Genomic DNA, 19053 nt, shown 5'->3' on the forward strand with positions numbered 1-19053 from the left:
ATTTTCAAATACTTGCTAGAGATAAAAGTTCCCTCCCATCGCTGGCCCCATAACATGGGGTCATGTTAAGACCAGTAATCTTATACTTCAGTTGGGTTTTGTAGAACGCTCTGTTCCTTATAGGGACCGCCTTTTTTGGAGGCAGTACTCTTTAATTGTGCCTGCTTTTGATAAAATAAGCATGTTTTCCCCCGCCCTCTTTCCATGTCTTTGTTCCTTCTCTCGGGTTTTCCGTTTTATCTGGTATTTGTCATCTTAGACCTAAGGATACTTTATTTTCCTAGTGTGTTTTAGAGAAAGTTTCCCAAATTGAGACTGCTCGTGTACCACCGTCTTACAAAGCAGGAACGTGACTTACCATAGCAGCAAGAGCAGCTCGTGACACTGTCCCAAGCTGTGCTCATTCTCAGGATGTAGGTGTAGGGAGAGAAATCTCATTTTCCCCGTCTGTTGCTGTCTCACGTGGATTCAGCGGCAGAGACTCGAGGGCTGCTCGACTGTTCCAAAAAGTCGAAGCAGTGCTCACTATTCCGCCTCAACAGAGGGAAAAGGAGGCAAGATGGATTTTCTTGTGCACCACTTCCAAGTGGCTTGCAAGTTCTTTCACAAGTTCTGCTAGGAGTTACTTCAGTACTGTACTGCGGACTTCCCTCTCTGTTATGGTGACATCAGCCCAAAATATTCTTGCTTAGTACGCCTGAGCAAGGCTTGAGTCCTGAACTCCCAAGTGGTGATGAGGAAGGCCCATGTGAACAGCAGTCAGACGCATCGGGTGTTGTAAAGGTTTGATTTAGTGCTGAATTTAACCTTAGATTCTGTTTCCAGAATCTGCTTGGGCTAGTTTGCTTGAATGTTTGTGCACTGAACAGAACTCTTGAATGGTTTTGTGTACACACTGCTCTTGCGAACAACCGACTTGCCTCCTTTGGGTTGCATCTTTAATTTTTCATAGGACTGTTCCTCTTTCAGCATTTTATGAATAAATGGAGGTATTATCAACAAGTGTTAATATATATGGAAGGTACGGGACAGGAAGGCAATAGACAGTAGCAAGGTTGAACTCTTTATGGCTCATGAAATAGTGCCCTTTAAGTGAAAGTAACATTTCTGCTTTATAGTGTTAATATTGGATGTGTTTTGAAAGCTCTAGCTGTATTTAACATAGATGCTTTTCATTTTCTAGGTGTGCCAAACATTTGCCATATATTGACTTATCCATTTACTAAATAGTCTGTGTAGAGGAGAGGTTGAGTTGGAACGTAATTGCTTCTTGTTTTCTAAAGGATTTTCTGAAGAAAAGCTTAGTATCTCATCATTCAGGAAGCAGGGTTTGTCGGAGATTTGGAGAACAAGCTTTGTGTGTATTTACCTACCCCCAAGCGTTTTTGAACACTTATTTTGCATTAAATTGCCCTTTTCTCTTTGCCTAGGCTCAATAGATGAGGGGGTTACGGAGGGACTGCCCACACTCCAGAGTACCTCCGGCACTAACGCTCATGCAGATGACGATGATCGGTATGTACCAATGAAGTGTTCAAACCGTTCTGCAGGAAGTGGTGTGCTGTAACTCACCTGCCCAACCTTAATCTCTGATTGTTTAGCTGTTGGTACATATAATTCTCTGTGTTCATCAAAGTACAATCAGTGCCCGAAGGATCAGATGCTTCAGAAAAATGTAGGTGATGAAAGTCGGCATTTGCTTACTTGTTATTTTTCATTTCCTGTGTATTTCCAGGCTACACTGGTGAAGAAAGGTATTCATGTTTTTGCCATTTCTTCATCACTGCTCTTTATTAATAAACAAAAAGTCTTTATTGTGAAACAGGTGTGGTTATTGCATGCATACTACAGCTGACATAAAGCCAGAAAAGCAGCAGAATGAAAACACATACCTGGTCTTGGCTTCTCCAGACATTACTATTGCCATAAACCACAGAGCAGGCAGCGCAGCCTTAAATCTTTTCTCCCAAACTTTTTGCATGCAGCCTTTTAGCAGCCTTTTACCAACGTACTCTGTCATCCTATGTAAATATTTAGCAGTCTTTTGCTGTGCTGCGATGAGTGATTTATTAGCGGGATAAGAGAAGGCTGGCAGAGAAGGTGGAACTAAGATTGTTCTGCTTGGTCGAAGATGTATGGTAATTCTGTCAGAGTGAAGTTGTGTACCTACAAGTACATACAAGGGTACACACAATTGGTTTGACTTGTATTTCTTTGCTTTTGTGGTACGTATCAAGTATGTTGTATAGATAGTTATTGTGTTTCATAGCAAAACTTCTGAAGTATTGACAAGCTAGCTTTTGTGTTGTTTTTTGTTAGGCAGGTGGGTCTGAGTAGGAAGCGTGAACCTCTGGGAGTTACTCCAGAAACTGTGTGAAGTGAAACTCCCTATAGAGATAACTATCAAGAGCTGCATTTTTATTGCTCGTAAAATCTTTCCTGCCATTTCTGTTTGAAACCTGCCCCATTGCAGGATTAAATCTGAAGGGAAAATAACTGCCTAGAAAAGATTTTGTATAAGACAAAGAAGATCTTATCCGTCTGCTACCTTCTATTGTGCAAACCTCAATATAAAAATATTATCCAGCACTTAAAGTTTTGATTGATAATAGAAGCACTTGTTGCATTGGAAGTAATGCCAGTTTTTTAAAGCTATAACTCTAAAGTCAAGTTGCATATGTATTTTCAGCAGTGAGTAATTTCAGAAATTTCCCATAAAATTACGGAACTTGAACAAAAACTGCATAGAAAATTCAAAATATATGAAATCCTTTTAATGCACTGTGAAACTTCCCACTAAAAGGTCTCTTCTGTGTAGAGAGGAAAATACTTGCTCTGGCTTATGCACAAGTTTGAAAATAATTAGTTTTCGAATAAAAGAAACATCAGCAAAATGAACTAGCATTTGTGCATTGCTTGTATAATACGAAGGGAACTAATAGCTGTGTGCACTGATAAAAATTTTGCACTCCAGAACTAAGACTTTCTACCAAGTGATGTATTTTATAAATTCAAATGAAAGTTGCAAGACAGTGCGTATTCCATAAATCAGTTAAATATGTAAAATGGCTCTTTCAAGTCATAAGAAGCTGTCTTTCACCTGCTGCGTGTGTGCCTCTCGGGATGGGACAGCGCGTTCTGATATGCTGTGACAGCCTTTCGAGCGCTGGACTTTTCAGTTCCCATTTCAAGCAGAGGATAGGGGCATCAGCAGATAAATATGGCCAGTCATTCCCCCTGCAACATTTTAGATGTGTATATAAAAATGAGATTATACAGGATGCTGAACACAGTCACATATTGAACTCCAGCTGCATTGAATTAAGAGACAATCAACATATCATACAGATGCAGAATATTTTCCTCACTTTTTTTGGTTGTTTTTAAATGCATCTTTGGTTTAAGTCCAAGTTGTACATTACTGTAGATTCTCAAAATGTCAAAATTGGTTCTGGGTGGACAGTGCAAATTTATATTGGTAACTACATATTTGAATATGTATATACTCTATATCTATGTAGAGTATAAAGCAAAAGAGTAGTCCATCCAAAAGCCTTTCAATAGGACACTCTTTTCACCGTGGAAACAAATGTAAATATTTTAAAAGCTAGGATGTTTTCTCTCTTCACTTTCTTTGTTAAATAATTAACAAAATTAATTGGTCCTCCTCCCTAATCGATTAGTTTCAAAGAGCAGGTCACGTGCACATTGTTTTCAGTTTAATAGACACACAGGAAACTGTTTATTAAAGCTACTCTTACACAGTAATGCCTGTTATATCCTTTCCCTAATTTTTCACATTTGGACTGTAATACACTTCTGTAATACAGATACGTAATTCAGTCTTGGCTGGCTTAACAGATAGTCTCTGTATCAGTTTGTGGCTGCATTTAAAGGGGAATTGCAAAGGCTAAAATCTAAAAGATTTGTAAGGTCTAATATAGTGAGAACCTCCATGTTTTAAAATACGTGTCATTTACAAATAGAGGACATTTTTAGACTCAGTGAGCATTCTGGCGTTCATATTTGCCAGTGTTTAGTTCTACAGAGTTGGATATGCATATAACCTGTGAAAAGAAAAAATTGCAAGTAGAATGTTTTAATACTATGATTAAAATATTTAAAACATCTTTTCATATAGCTGTTACAGAAATTCTGTTAGAAATTAAACAAATTAAAATGTTAAATCCCACATTTATCACAAATTTAAAGTCATGAAAAGTTAAGTGAGTATATGGGGAAAAAGAAGCCGGGGAGAGAAAATATGATTGTGTTTTAAATGTAATTTCTTCATTGTCCTAAGGTCCTCAGATATGTCACCAATAGGTATTTCAGCCTGCTTGCAATGTAAGGATGGAAAAAGGCTTGTCAGTCACTGGTAGCAGGAGAGCCTCATGTGTCCCATTTTATTTCCTTTCAACATTCTTTCTCATCATAGTATTTTTTAACAGAAAACCCAAACTTTGTTTTAAATTTCTTCTGTCCCCGTAGTGCTTCTTCCCCTTCTCATTCATTTGCAGAAGCTGGCACCAGTACAGACTTCTGAGGATGAGCTGGCTCTAAAGGGCTAGAAACAAAAGGAGAGCTGTGGCTCCTAATTTCTGCCCTGGTTTGAGTGTCTCACTGGAAAACCCTAGGTGCAGGATGCCCTTTGGCTTTTCCACAGTCAGCTAGTTCAGGAATGAAGGAAGAGGTATCTGAGAAATGTTTTACCAGAAGGTGAAGTTCTTTATAAAGATGCTAGGTGTTGTCACAAAAACCAAAATGTAATTCTTATTTGAGAACACTACATATATATACATATATGTGTGTATGTGTATATTCGCATATATATGTGTGTATGTACATCTACAAGCGATAGTTCTTGCTGCCCATCCAGTCATCCTTTTATCACCCCTGCATTGCACCTGTCACTTCTGTTGGCACATAGCTGTGAAAATCTTTATTATAAATTCCCTCTCCAGTCAGTTAAGGGCAAGGGAACCTTTTCTGAAGGGATTCACCCCTTAGCTAAACTGCATGATGTTTGTCAAATACCAGATGAGGGGAAAGGTGTCTCTCTTGGGCCCCAATCAATTTGGCAGGTATAGTGGAAAGCACGTGGTCACACCAACTCCAGAACGAAAACCAGCATTTCCACATCTCAGTAGAGTAACATTTGTTCTTTATCTGGTGATCTGCTCACAAAGAGGAAGAGGAATGCCAGAGCTTGTGGCAGAAGGCTGGTTGTGGCAGAAGGCTGGTTAGACAAATCAGAACCTACACTTAGAAATATCCTCATTCATTTCGGGTGAGCCATCGGTTGACCTTTTTGCGCCCATAAGTGGCAGTGACTTTCTGTCAGGCCCAGGATATGAGCTGATAACTTCCCTCTTGAAAAATCTCTCCTCATACAAAGATCAACAAGTTTGTCAGCATCTGTCTTTTTCCCAGCTCTCTAGGACCCTACTGAGTATAAAAAAGTGAAAACGAGTGAAATTGCTTGTCCAGCTCTCCCAAAATGATACAGCTCTGAGCAAGTTTGTAATAATTAGATTGAGCAGTCTCTGTTTCTCACGGCAGAAATCTGCTGCGTACGTACAGTTCAGGCCTGCCCAGACAGCACTTTGGGACTCAGTTTGGTCCAGCTTGGCCCATTAGTAGTGTCTGCTCAGCACTAACCGTGCAACATGTGTGCTGGCTCCGTGCAGGGGTGTTCTCGTGTATCTGGTTTGTGTTCCCTGCTACCAGCTTTTCCATTACCGCAAATATTGGACGCTGATTGGATAATATTATCAGCATGGGGGGAAAATTCTGTACAAATCCCGGCATAAAGTTTCCTTAGAACAAATATTATTCCAGCTCTCTGGAAGGCGAGAGATCCTCCTTGGTTTTAAAGAGTAACTGTAATTCCTGCAAGGAACTCTGTTACCTTGCATCCATCGGGAGGTACTTTCTGGTAACTGCTTTCTCTTACCAGACAAGTTTTACAGCTGTAACTTTTGCAGCTGACACTCATCATTGTACTCAGAATTCAAATACCCGGTCCTCACGGTTGCCTGAACAGTCGTTTCCAGAGTAAACCAAGACAGTTAAGGCATTGATTTTAAAGAGATGATCCTGCTTCTCGTCCTCTTGTGCAGATCTGGTCTGTGGATTTTTGCATGGTGCACAGGAGAATGTATTTGTGCTTAAGTGCACATTTCATTCCTGTAAGTGTTAAAAGTCCACAAACTCAGCCTAGCTTAGAAACCAACAGTCTAGGCTGGAGACGGAAGTGGGAGTGCAAAGCTCTGGATTTGTTCAGTTAGGGAGAATTTCTGACTATCTGCAACAGGAGACATTGTTGCCCTTTTTTTCACAATACATATATAATACATTAGAATTTAGGAAAGTAAAATTGTGTTGTTCTGGCCATGGTAGCGATCCCTCGCAGGGAGTTTTCATGGTCAAAGCAGTTCCCTGCTGCCAGTGACGTGTGATCTGCCATGAGGCTGTGAGCAAGCTGAAATGTCTATTTCAACAAAAATATAGACCATAACGCTGAAGGAAGGGAAGTCCCAGGTAAGTTCAAACTCCTGTTGTTTTTATGTTTGTACCAGCAGGTTGATTTTCATTTGACTGTGCCCTTTAGTGAAGGAAATACCTTGCCAGAGGGCTTGGATTATAATACTGTAGTTCCATTAAACAGTTTACAGCTAGAGGGTATGCAGGAGCAATTAGTCACTTTTAAGTAACTTCTTTGAAAGTTAAATTGTTCCTTTATTACAGTCTCTGTGCTGTTTTTTAAATACAGCACTTGTGCTATTCTCACAGAGTTGATTGAATCAGACAAGGAGCAAGTATCAGTTAATTAGATTAATATTTTAAACTTAGAAATATGTAATTGTAGATACTAGTGATTCCTCATTGAGCCTGAATTGAAATTAAAATGAATCTGTTTTAATTTCCTTCGTAAATATCACTGAAACTGCAAAATATTCCCTTCCTTTCCAGTTTGCTTAGTTCTTTAAATTCTGCCTCTGGGACTATTTGCTGACTGTAGATCATCGATATACTTGAAAAAATACCTACACCTGAAAGAAAGCTCATGCCTAAAAAATGAAGTTCAGTTTGCAGCTGATATTCAGACCTTTTGCCCAAAGAAACAGAAGTTAGAGATCATTCTCTGTTTCTAATCAGATGTACAAAGTCAGCGAGTATAAGACTTCAGATGTAGGTCAGACCTGTAGTTATAAAGGAAGAGATTTCCGGTGTAAACAGAAAACAGAAATTGTAAAGGCCTTTCTTTTTTTTCTTGCACAAATATGTTCAATGTTCCATGGGCAAGGCTTCTTATTTTTTCTCTAGCTTGCTTGTAAATCAGTGAATTTTTTCTTTGTAGTTTGGAGAACGTTCAGTATCCCTACCAACTCTACATTGCTCCTTCTACCAGCAGCACAGAGAGACCCAGCCCAAATGGCCCAGATAGACCTTTTCAGTGTCCAACCTGCGGGGTCCGCTTCACTCGCATTCAGAACTTAAAACAACACATGCTTATCCACTCAGGTAAGAAACATTTCTGTTCCCAAGAAGTAACTAATTTATAGACCCACAGAGGTTTGCTTGCTGTGCAGCAGACATAGTAATGCAATTCTTTTTTAATCGCCTGTCAAGTGCTTGAGAATTGATTTTAGAAAGATTGGGTAGAGGTATGCCTCATTGAATGCATGTTTTGATACGTCAAATCTGACTGATAGTGGCACTTATGGATGATTAACGTTTGTGTGGACTGAAAATTTTCTGATTGCCTGAAAGCCGTCTGAATAAATCACTCTCATGATAAAATTTGAGATGAGATGAAGTATAATTGGCTTTTTTATTATATTAAGTAAGTGGTGTAGATTGATTCTTCTTAGAAATTGTAATTGTCTGCTGTGCTGTGGAGGAGACTCACAGCCATAAAAAAAATTGTTTATCTTACATGCTTGTGTTGAAGAATGTCATATGCTTCTGAATCTCGCAATTTTGGGGGGACTTAAGAACAATTTAATTGGTTTGATAATCAATTTAGCTACTATAGATGGTACAGGTAGCAAAAGTTTTGTGTCCGTGCTTCTGAGTCAGTCTTGATCAGCAAATTTCATTGTATTCATTTTGATTTCTAACCTAACTGCGAACTGTTAATATCTTTGCTATTAGTATTTTTCAAGACTTGTCAGCTCTATCTGATAATAGCATTGACATTTTAGTGCATGTAAGGGGAATTTAAGGGATTATTGCAGTTGAGCAAAAAACTAACGGTTTAGTATCTCCTGGTTTTAGCATGACTCTTACCCGCACAAAGATGCAATGCTGTTTTTGCACAGAGCAACTGCAATTCTCCAGGCATAATTTTTTCAGCGTCAGCAGTTATTTGTCAAATCCCTTCAAGAAAAATGACCATATTCTGTTTAGGCGAGCAGTAATAAAGTGCATTTCGTATTTAACAAAGCAAAGTGGTTGGGCATGTCAGTTATCCCAAATAGGTTGCTGAAATCTTAATTGATAGCAGACCAGCTTCAGCAAAGCATCTTTGGCTGACCTGTCCACTGGCAGCCCCTGGGCAAAGTTGAGAGAGATCTGAATACATGTTTTAGAGTAAACAGTGTGCAAAAGAATTTCTTAAACGTTGTAAAAGTTGAAAGTGTTTTCACATAAGCATAATGGCTGAGGAGATTTTCCTCAAACTTTATGAGGAAATAGATGCCCTTGGACAGTAAGCAAGCCCGAAAAGTTTTAGATCCACAAGAGAATATTTTAGAATATTAACTTGTTTTCACATGCTTAACAAGGAGTTTCAGTGTAACCTTAACTACAGCTTTCACTGTATAGAAGCCCCAATTAAAGGTTCAGCTCCTACTTTGAACATAAGGAAAGCAGAGTGAAAAACAAGCGGAATTAACAGCCTGCAGGGACTGATGCACATTCAGCCCTTTGAAAAAACCTTTCTTCCTCCTCGACATCTCTAGTATGAATTGAGTTCCTGATTCCAGATTCTTGCCTCGTGTTTGGATTTCTGCACTTTCTGGGGTTCAGACTTTTTATTGAATCTTACCTTTTCAGTGACTCAGTCTTTTGTGTCGAAGTAGTTCTGTTTGGGTGTGATTGCTTACTGTCAGCCACTGCAACATGCTGCAAAGCCCATATGTTTTGGGGTTTTATTGGTGTGCATAATAAACAAAAAATGAACCACTAACAGGATTTCTAAATTAATATGAGAAAAAATGAGAGGCGTGAACTTAAACGGCCTTAGAGAGTTGTCTGTCATGCAAAGCTGCTGAAAATGTTTGTATAGAAGGGTTCCCACACAGTATAAAGGCTGTTACTTCACCCTTTTATCACCATTCCTGCTGCATTACAGGGGCATCCTTGTGCACAGGCAGTCCTGCCAAAACACTTCGCTGAGGCCAAAGGCAGCCAGAAAAAGACATTGCAATTAAGAGTAGCCTGATAATTGCATTGTTGGGAACCAGTCTGGCACAAGAATCTTCCGAGATCAAAAGCGTTCAAAGATGGTTTGAGATGCCGGCTGCGTCAGATGTTTTTTAGCCGTGGCTCAGGATCTTAACCTTAGTCTAATCCATGGAAGCTTATGTTCATTTTAAACTGGGAAGAAGAAGTGTAAGAGTTAAAGATGGATCACATTGTTACGAAATTTATTGGCTGTTGGTTCTGAGTAATCATAGGTCTGTGCTAATTGTTTCTGCCATTTTAAAATTAAACAGACTGTTTCTTCTTAAATCAGCACTTCATTTTGACTGACCACAGCTGGTGTCCTTTTGTTGTTAGAAATCTGGAGGGATTTTGCCAATGACCTCTGATTACAAAAGGTGAACATTTTTGCTCTCTCTTCTACAGGCATTAAACCATTTCAGTGTGACCGCTGTGGGAAAAAGTTCACCCGAGCTTACTCGCTAAAGATGCATCGCCTGAAGCACGAAGGTAAACGCTGTTTCCGGTGCCAGATATGTAGTGCCACTTTCACTTCCTTCGGGGAATATAAACACCACATGCGGGTTTCCCGGCATATTATCCGCAAGCCTCGGATTTACGAGTGCAAAACATGTGGCGCCATGTTCACCAACTCTGGAAATTTAATCGTTCACCTGAGGAGCTTGAACCATGAAGCGTCAGAGCTAGCAAACTACTTCCAGAGCAGGTGAGGTGCACAGCAAAAACCTAACAGGGAAACTTGCTTTTTTTTTTTTTTTTTTTTTTCCTAAATCATCTTTTCCTGCTTTCAGGGCAGCCTGCTGTGCCTCTCATCAGGTTGCCAGCTAATTCCAGTCAAATTCATTCTTGCACCGCTACCTGTTGTATCTGATCTGCTTTACAGTGTATAGACTGTTTACAAGGGCACTGAAGAATCCAGTGATATGCAGAAGCTGCTTCTGGGCTACTTGTTTCTCTTTTCATTAGTATCTATGAACAGGTTAATGCTGTTAAGCCATATCGTTCTGTACTGTAGTATTTGTTTAAGATCCAAACTCTTGTACGTTCCCTGTTCATTTACATAGGGAATAGACTTGTGACTTAATTTTTAGTACTTATTTGATAGGTGAATATTGCGGAAAGATCGCATGACTCCGTACTTTCTCTTTTTTTAATTTTCTAGGATAACACGTTGCTAAATGTTCAGACTAATAAGGTTTGATATCTTAAAATAATATAAGGCCAATTGAATATTTCTTGTTTATCAGGGTGTGAAAGAATTGGCCTGTCTCACAAATGCACTTCACGGAAGGCTGTTAAAAGGCATCTGCATGGGTTGTGAGTGTCAGATTAGCGCTATATTCTCATATTGAAATAAATGTTTGTAACCATTTGATTTTTAGATAGAAAGTATGAAAGTAGATGAGGGAAATGTGGAGGAAGATAGATCTCACAGCTCTTAAATCTATTGAGAAGGTACAGCTTGCTGTATATAAGTTGTCAGTCTTCAGAATTGCAGAAGAAATCTATTGCAAATATTATTGCATCTACAATACAATCACACATGATTTCTAGACATTATGTTTTTCTCCCTACAAACCATTTCAGAATTTTTTTTTATTTGGTTATCTTAGAAGTGGTACAGAATGAAAGAATTGCAAAACAAACTAGGAAAGCCAGTCACTGTTTTTCCAGGAGAATATTGTTTAAAAGTACAAGTGCTCCGTATCTGTGGGTTTACGTAGTTCTTGTTCTTAGCACTTGTGCCAAAGCTAAGAGTCAAAACTCTGCTAAGAAATGATGCCATGACTGTGGTAAGCACTTTATTGTTGTCGTCAGATTAAAGTGCATGATTTTTAGTTGTTTTAATTTGAGTTTCCAAACATTAGGTTAGCATAGCCAATTGTTACTTTGGATTTGAAGAGGTGAATGCTTTTCTGCAGAGTGAACCTCAACTGTCGCTGAAGAAAACTTACTGCTTTTAAATGGACTACAAGGAGGAACTAAAGCATGCAAATCTGTGTGTTTATGTATGTGTGTGTCTGTGTATATGTATATATATGTGTGTGTGTATATACATGTATATATGTTTGCCTCTAGGACAAACTTAAAACATGGGTATGTCTGGTGCTGAATATTTGCAAAGAAATTTAATTTTCCTCCTGTGCTCAATTTCTGGAAATGTTACTAGAGAGTTCAATAGATTTTCTTTAGATATGCTTAGCCGCCACTGAAAAGAGTAAGTTATAGAACTGTTGTGCTTAAAGGGCTGAAACTGCATGGCTCAGAGAAGGAAGTGAAGTTCAGTTCTTTTCCTGGTGGTATGATACGTGCCAGCATTAGGAAGACACCATCATGGTTGGTAGCCTCCTTATGCTTTAAGCAGAACCTTTGCTTCCTCTCAAACTTCTGTTTGCAGCCTGTGTTCTCTGAGAGGAGTGGTGCTGCTGTTTCTCGGGTGGCTCTTCCCTCCATGTTGAAAAAGGCCCGCTTCTTTGCCAGTGCTGAACTCGTTTTTTGTTTCTGTTTTCCAAAGGTTGAGCGCTCCCTTATTTCTAATGAGATTTTCAGTGCCACGTGATGTTCCAGACATTAACTTTCATTCTCATCAAGGTGATCCAATCTAGCTAAGAAGTTACTGTGTAGGAAATACAGATGCACAACAACGCAAAACAGATATCTTTCAATAAATTCTCCTTGTATATAAATGAGAATCAGGTTATAATGCTTAGTGAAGTATGTTGCTGTGATGATCGTAGAACAATGTGCAATGATTATCGTTGTTATCTGTGCAATGCAGTACATATCTTGTGCGGTGTAACTGATACAAAGAAACTGATATATGTAATGTTTGTTTGAGAAATGACATTTCTCTTCTGTCCTTTGCCCCTCTTCTAGTGACTTCCTAGTACCGGACTACTTAAACCAGGAACAAGAAGAGACCCTCGGGCAGTATGAGCTAGGGGAGCATGGCTTTGAAAGCAACTCTTCTGTCCAAATGCCTGTCATTTCACAGGTCTCGTCGACTCAGAATTGTGAAAGCACTTTCCCCTTGGGGTCTCTGGGTGGGTTGGCAGAGAAGGAAGAGGATGTGCCCGAGCAGCCAAAGACTAACGCCACTGCTGAGGCAACCGCAGGTGACCCTCCGAAACCGGAGCTGTCATCTATTACTATTGAATAATTCATGGTTTGTTTTCATTTTTGTTCTTTGGAAAGTGCCTGTGTTTGGTCCTGTACATTTTAATTTAATTTTTTTAACAAAAGTGGGGAGATTTTCCCTTTTTACTTTGTAAGCTACGCTTTAAACAGAAAACTGCAACAGATGTTACATTATTTTTCATGACTGAATGATCACTTCTGTGAAAATATTTAAGACTGAATGCACAAAAAGATCTTGTCAGAACATCATGGAAGCTGTGATACACTTCTAAAGAAGAACCAACCGATTCAGATCACTTTAACTATTTCTTCTTCCACAGTTAGAACAGCTCATTAAGTTTCTCTTGCTTCTGCAGACCCTCTGGTTAAGGGAAAGAAATCAGAGGAAACCTTTTCAAAATGACAAACAAAAGGATGCATCGGAAACTATTATTGAACAGTTTTGACTAGTTTTGAGTGGATTGCTTTAATCTTCTGCTTATAAAATGACACTTCCTATCTCTGTGCCTGCTGATTTTCAAAGCGCTTACTGTAACCCTTTTCTTGGAAATGGTAAGCATTTTTGAAAGTAACAGTCGCACACTTTTTAAAACACGTTGTCCCTTTTCATCTCAGATGAATCAGTTTTGGCATACCAAGTGATGTCATGCCAGGTATTCCTACTTCTTATATTCCAGTCCTTTTAGAAACTGTTTGATCAAATAGCCTGTCCGGATTTGCCTATTTAAGGTTAGGCATGGAAATAATATGGTCACGAAAAGTCTGATGGTGCATAATGAGCTGAGGAGGAAAGAAAAGTATATATACTTTGCATATCCATGCAAGCCTGACAAATATCTCACGACTGTATCTTTCTGTAAATGGAAACCACATATGAAAATGAAGGTTTTCTCGAACTGAAATTCTTAAACCTTGGCCAGATTGTTCGCAGTTCTGGTCACTTCCCCTTATCATGTATACTGTATTTTTACTAATCTCCAAAAGCTAGCTAGAGGGAGTTTACAGATGGGAAAAAAATGAGCTCTTTTGTGTATTATTGCACACTTTTTTGTTTATACATATGCATGTATAGTTTCTGAGATTTTTATTAGTCTGTTTTGGACAAAACACGCAATTTATTCTCTTTAGAGGCCAACTTTCTAACCCAACAGGGGGTTGTTTACAAAAAGCCTATATAGCAATGATAAATTGTTCCTGTTTCAAAACATTTTAAATCCTTGCCAGCTCAGTTTATTAAAGGCCATTACTCTGGCTACATACACAGCTCAAGTAAGCAATAAATTGAAAGATTTGCAATTTCATTTTTCCATATTTAGAAAAAGCTGCAAATTTAGGGTGTGGGATTTTCAGAGCAGTGATTCTTGTTTTGTCGAAGCTGTTTGGGCTATAGTACTGCTTTGAAAATAAAGTTAGGAGTTACACGAGGAGGTTTGTAGGGTTTTATTGCTGATCGAGTTAACTCAGTGTTTGATGCCAAATGGCTATCGCCTACATACGACACACTGAGAGAGTAGGTTTTACTTGATCTTAGTATTCCAAAGGCATGATATAATCCCTTAGTTTAGAATCTGCTTTTTGAATTGTTGTTTTCTGTCCAGATTTGTTTTACACAAACGTGAGGAGGAAATGAAACCAATAGAGAAGGGATTCTTCTGAAGAAACAGAAGACACAAAAGTCAAATTATATTGCAAGATCAATTTGTATTCGGTTAGCTGAGGCAGCTCTGATACTCTGTAGATCTGAGGCGTTTCTACTCATAGCAGACTTTTGTAAGGAAGAAAGCTTATTGCTCTTTGGAAAGAGCTTAAAGGGTTTCAGTGGCTTTTAAGTATTTAACAGTTTTTCTCCACTGTGTTTTAGGTAAAAAACCCACACATTTTAGTTAAATAGAATGAAAACAGTTGGGATTTCAGTCCTTTGCAAGTTACTGGAGTGAAGTTTCTCTGCCAGATCCGAAACGTTTTTTAGAAACATGCTGCAAAGAAGTTCTCTGCTACAATTCAGTCTTGTATGTCTGCGCTTGGAAGTCTTCTTAAAAGGGCTTGGAGGAGAAATTCCTTTTTGGGGATGTTGCACTGTGAATTAGTCCAGTGTCTGTTGATGGGCAGAATTGAAAGACCAGTTCTCTTCCACTTCTGATTTCTATAACTGAGAAGCCAGTGAGACAAGCAAATGCCTTTTGCTGAGTTTTATCCTGAATTATAGAGCTATGACACTGAACTCAAATATATGGTTTTCTTTTTCGAGCCAAGTGCTATACGTGTTTCCAGGTATATTAGAATCCTTTCTGAATCTTGTAGTAAAAAGTACTTACACAAAAGACACAGTCCCAGAATGTATAGATATAATAGTCAAAGGTCAGATATAGATAGACGTAGTATTTTGTTAGAATCTGGTAATTTTCTCCCATTAGATATTTTGCTAAACGGTTTACTTGTCATGAGATACACAAGTACAGAATAAACGTATCTGGATATTGGGTTTTTAGAAGACTTTAAAATTTGTGTCAGAAGGTAGACTACTTTCTGAATACCAAAGAGAAAATAAAAACTAGTTACAAGGACCTTGTAGCTGTAATCTGTTCTTCCTTGAAAAGAAATGAATATCATTAACTGTTAACACCTTGGTACCAGGCGAGTCATGAGTTTCATTGTTCATTGCAATGTGTTACACATTATCTTTTCAACCCCTTAATCTCTGTGTAACATCTTAATTCTTCTCACTTTTCAATCTGGTTCAACTGCAGGAACAATAGAGTTCTTACTCACAGGATATATATATTTTTTTGGTTTTAGGGTTGAGATTTTTTTGGTAATTTTCCTGTTTGTAATCTTGTTTGTTTCTTGTTAATGTGTCTTTTCTCCATAGAAGTGAATGCAAATTAAATTCAAGTGTCATTTTGTTTCTCCTCCCAAACTTTTCAGAAGTATTCGGTGCTTTGGAATGCTAATGTTCTTCACAGGAGAGATGTAAAATATTAGAACATCTTAAAACAAGCTCTGTTGCTAGTATTTGGATTCCAAACTGAATGAGATAGATATCTAACTGAGCTAAATGAAACTTGCCTTAAATTATGCTTGGGATTAAACCTAAAGTATAATTTCTCTCAACAGATTATTAAAGGATTTTGATCCCTGCAGCGCATTTTTCTTTTCCCCAAAAAGGTTTTTTGGTATACATTTACATTTCCACTTGACGAGGATCACAGGTTCACAGAAATAGTTGAGGCTGGAAGGGAATTCTGGAGATCGTCTAAATCCAATCCCCCTGCTCAGAGCAGGGTCAACTAGAGCAGGTTGCTCAGGGCATTGTCCGGTTGGGTTTTGGATATCTCCAAAGATGGAGACTCCACAACCTCTCTGGGCAACCTGTTCCAGTGTTTGACCACCCTTTCTATAAAAAAAAAATTGTTCTTAGGTTTAAATGCGTTTCTTGTGTTTCAGTTTGTGCCCATTGAGACTCTGTCGTCTTTGCACTCTCCCATCAGGTATTTATACACATTGATAAGATCCCCCCTGAGCCTTCCCTTCTCCAGGCTAAACAATCCCAGCTCTCTCAGCCTCTTTCCCCATGACAGACGCTCAATCCCTTAATCATCTGCATGGCCCTTCTAAGTTGTTTAGAATTTCTTCCAAATAGCCACGTGTAGGACCCATTGCAGCAGTTCCCGCAGCGTTGAGTAGTCTCCAGTTCATTCACAAAGTGGTTTGAGTGTATTTTCCTTTTGCATATCCTTCTCCCGTGTGGCACTGTTCTTTGCACTTGGTGGAAAATCCTTTCCTCCCCCCTTTATTTTGCAAGTAGAGTGCCTTCACTGCCACAGAACTAGCGAGGTTCTGCCCTGTGCTGGGGACCTGGGTCCTCGGAGCCTGCGCTTGGTCTGTACCCGTCGCGTATTGTGTAGAGCAGTATCTCTGGCGGGAGCAGTGGGAATGCAGGGGAAAGGTTTTTCTCTGGCTGTGCGTAGGATAGCGTTTTGGGAAAAGGGGACAAAGTGAAAAGCCTCCTGGTTCTCCACAAAGAGTGGAAGAAAAAGAAGTGATGTCTTTAGCTGTGTGGGGGATTTGGCCAAGTTGTAAGGGTTCATTTTGTTGTGTGTTTTGATGCAGACACTTAGCTCAGCTCCCCTTAAAATCCATTGGGATGCTTTCACAGTCAGCAAATTAAGCTCCCCAAAAGAACTACGCGTCAGTTCTCGTACACAACGTTAACAAAGGTGGTGTTCCTGGTGGTTTGTCTGTCTTACTACAGTTTGAGTTCAGTTGTCAGGCTCGCAGATACTGTGGTCAAGTCTCTCATACTGAGAGATTAGTAGACTAGGTTTTTGAAAATGGTTCTGGGTTCACGTGTATCTTGAGTCTAAAAGGTGTGAATTTAAACTTTTTTAAAAAGTAATAGCTGCCAATGCAGTAAAATATATTTTATAAAACAATGATCCCTATATGTCCCTTACGGGATGGAATTTTATTGTTTTTAAGCTATGGTTTAAAGTTTTTATATGAGGGCTTCGGTCGCTTCTTGGTTGCTGGCATTCCCCTCCAGCCCCAGGATGTAAGAGCACTGAGACTATTGCCGGTCTCTCTCTAAGACGAACCATGAAGCATTTTATATGCAAACAGAAGGGGAGCTTTGTGCACCCTGCGGGGATGGAGCAAATGCAGAGGTAGGAGCACCTGTTGTTCCTAGATCCCTTGCGACTTCCACACCATCAGAATATGGAAAATAGCTAATGTTCATTCAGATTGATTAAGTTCGAGTTTTGCTTACAAGGTGAAACCCAGTTTTGGAGGGTTCTCATCTCCAGTTTTGGACATAATAAATTCCATAGCATTGTGATGACAGATAAGAGGGTTCAAGGCCAGACTGTGCCTCAGCCACATCAGAGGTCCCTAGTACCTAGAGTTGGTTCAAAGTATTTGAGGAAATGTACCATAAAAGAAATGTGAATTTTTTTAATGCAGCAGTACTTATTGCTCTGGGTTTTTGTTAACTCAATGTGTGCTATCGCAGTAATTCAGTGTCCCACAGGTCTCACCTGCAAATCTGGTTGCACTAAACAAAGAGCTGAATCAGTTTCTGGTGCTGCCAGCCTGTGTGGCAACTGTACCTACAGTCTTCCCGAGGGTTGCTGAAGTCCCCAGAGGAGTGATTTTGTTTAACCATTCGTTTAGCTGATGCATGCTTTTGATATTCTGACTTATAGACCTGGCTACACAAAGTTCTTGGACAGCTTCCTTGCCCTGTTCCTGCAGTGCCTTCACTCTAGGCACTGCCCTATGGTGAAACCCCGAAGAGGGAAAGAGTAAAGCTGGAGCAAAAATGTGAATTAAATTATTGTTGGGCTTCTTTGTGCATTTTAGTAACAGTGAAACCCCCTTAACTGTGCCAGTCTCCGGTCACCAGCCGTATATCCAGTCGTCATCTCATCCACAGTACAGCTTCTCTTGTTGATGCTGGCCACAGCTAGATTACTTGGCATGTTTATTGACTTAACAGAATTGTTTTTTGGTTTGGGTTTTGTTTTTTAATGTATACGATGTTTAAATACACTTCACATTTTATATAATACTATCTGGCTATTAGTATTTTTCAGGAACCATAGTTCTTGGTGGCTATATATATTTTTGTGACTTTTTTTGTAAACTAAGTGCCGTTTCAACGTTACAATCATTTTTAGAGTTATTGTAATCAATGTGAATATCATGTTTTTTCAAATCTGTTCTGAGCCTGTAGTGTTTGCTTTGTGATCATATGTGTAATGTATATATTCTGTATAGTTACATTGTATTGAAATACTAGCTTGTTTGATATAAGAAAAGTATGTATTGGGTACCTTTTTGCTAGCCTGGTTGTTTAATCTTTAAAAAAAAATGTTCTAAAATACAAAAAAAAAAAATCTCCAAACTGGTCCCGTTATAGGTCAAAATTAAGGGGGGAGAAAAACTAGTTTTGAGTGTCTTTGGATAGAAACATGAAGCTAAGATTTTTCATTAAAATATTAATGTTTTATGGAGTATATCCGTGCCTTGTGTCATTATTTAACCACACCAGAGTTTGTCTTACAGTACAAAAGACTGGATTTGACCTTCTGTAAGCTCTGTTAGTAGAGCTACGTTCTCTTACAACTTTTGCTTATAATTAGGCTCAAAATAGTTGGATATGGTGAGAACTCACTGTTGCCGAAGCTGTTTCTGGAAGGAAGGTAGTTTAAAACAAAATAAGTATTAACAAATGATTGAAGAGACTACATGAGTAAAGAGCATTAAGAATAAAGTACACGTTGCTGTTTAATTTTCCATTGTATATTACATTTCCTTTTGTTAATGTTCTCTTTTAGGCTGTATTCTGCAAAAGCAGAGGGGCCATCTTTTGAACGGGGTTTTATTGATGGAAAGCCAGCCAAGAACAAGCCTAATCAAATTAGTCAAAGCAGAAGATGTTTAAAAAGGACAATAGACAGA

The 19053-nt window shown here is 38.9% G+C and overlaps 1 protein-coding gene across 4 annotated transcripts in view; it reads left to right on the forward strand.

The window, feature by feature from the left end:
- The window catches only part of ZBTB44 (zinc finger and BTB domain containing 44), a 43085-nt gene extending 24477 nt beyond the window's left edge, over positions 1-18608 (forward strand). Inside the window, exons 3-6 of one of the 4 annotated variants that reach the window (XM_064524311.1) lie at positions 1431-1515; positions 7364-7527; positions 9859-10159; positions 12331-18608. In XM_064524311.1, the coding sequence (XP_064380381.1) occupies positions 1431-1515; positions 7364-7527; positions 9859-10159; positions 12331-12613 (833 nt within the window). In that variant the 3' untranslated portion in view covers positions 12614-18608. The remainder of the gene's footprint in view (positions 1-1430; positions 1516-7363; positions 7528-9858; positions 10160-12330) is intronic. The other 3 variants (XM_064524312.1, XM_064524313.1, XM_064524314.1) reach the window with 3 other exon arrangements.
- Positions 18609-19053: the final 445 nt, after the last annotated feature.

This window comes from Dromaius novaehollandiae, chromosome 21 (genome assembly GCF_036370855.1).
Source record: "Dromaius novaehollandiae isolate bDroNov1 chromosome 21, bDroNov1.hap1, whole genome shotgun sequence".
NCBI classification, from domain to species: domain Eukaryota; kingdom Metazoa; phylum Chordata; class Aves; order Casuariiformes; family Dromaiidae; genus Dromaius; species Dromaius novaehollandiae.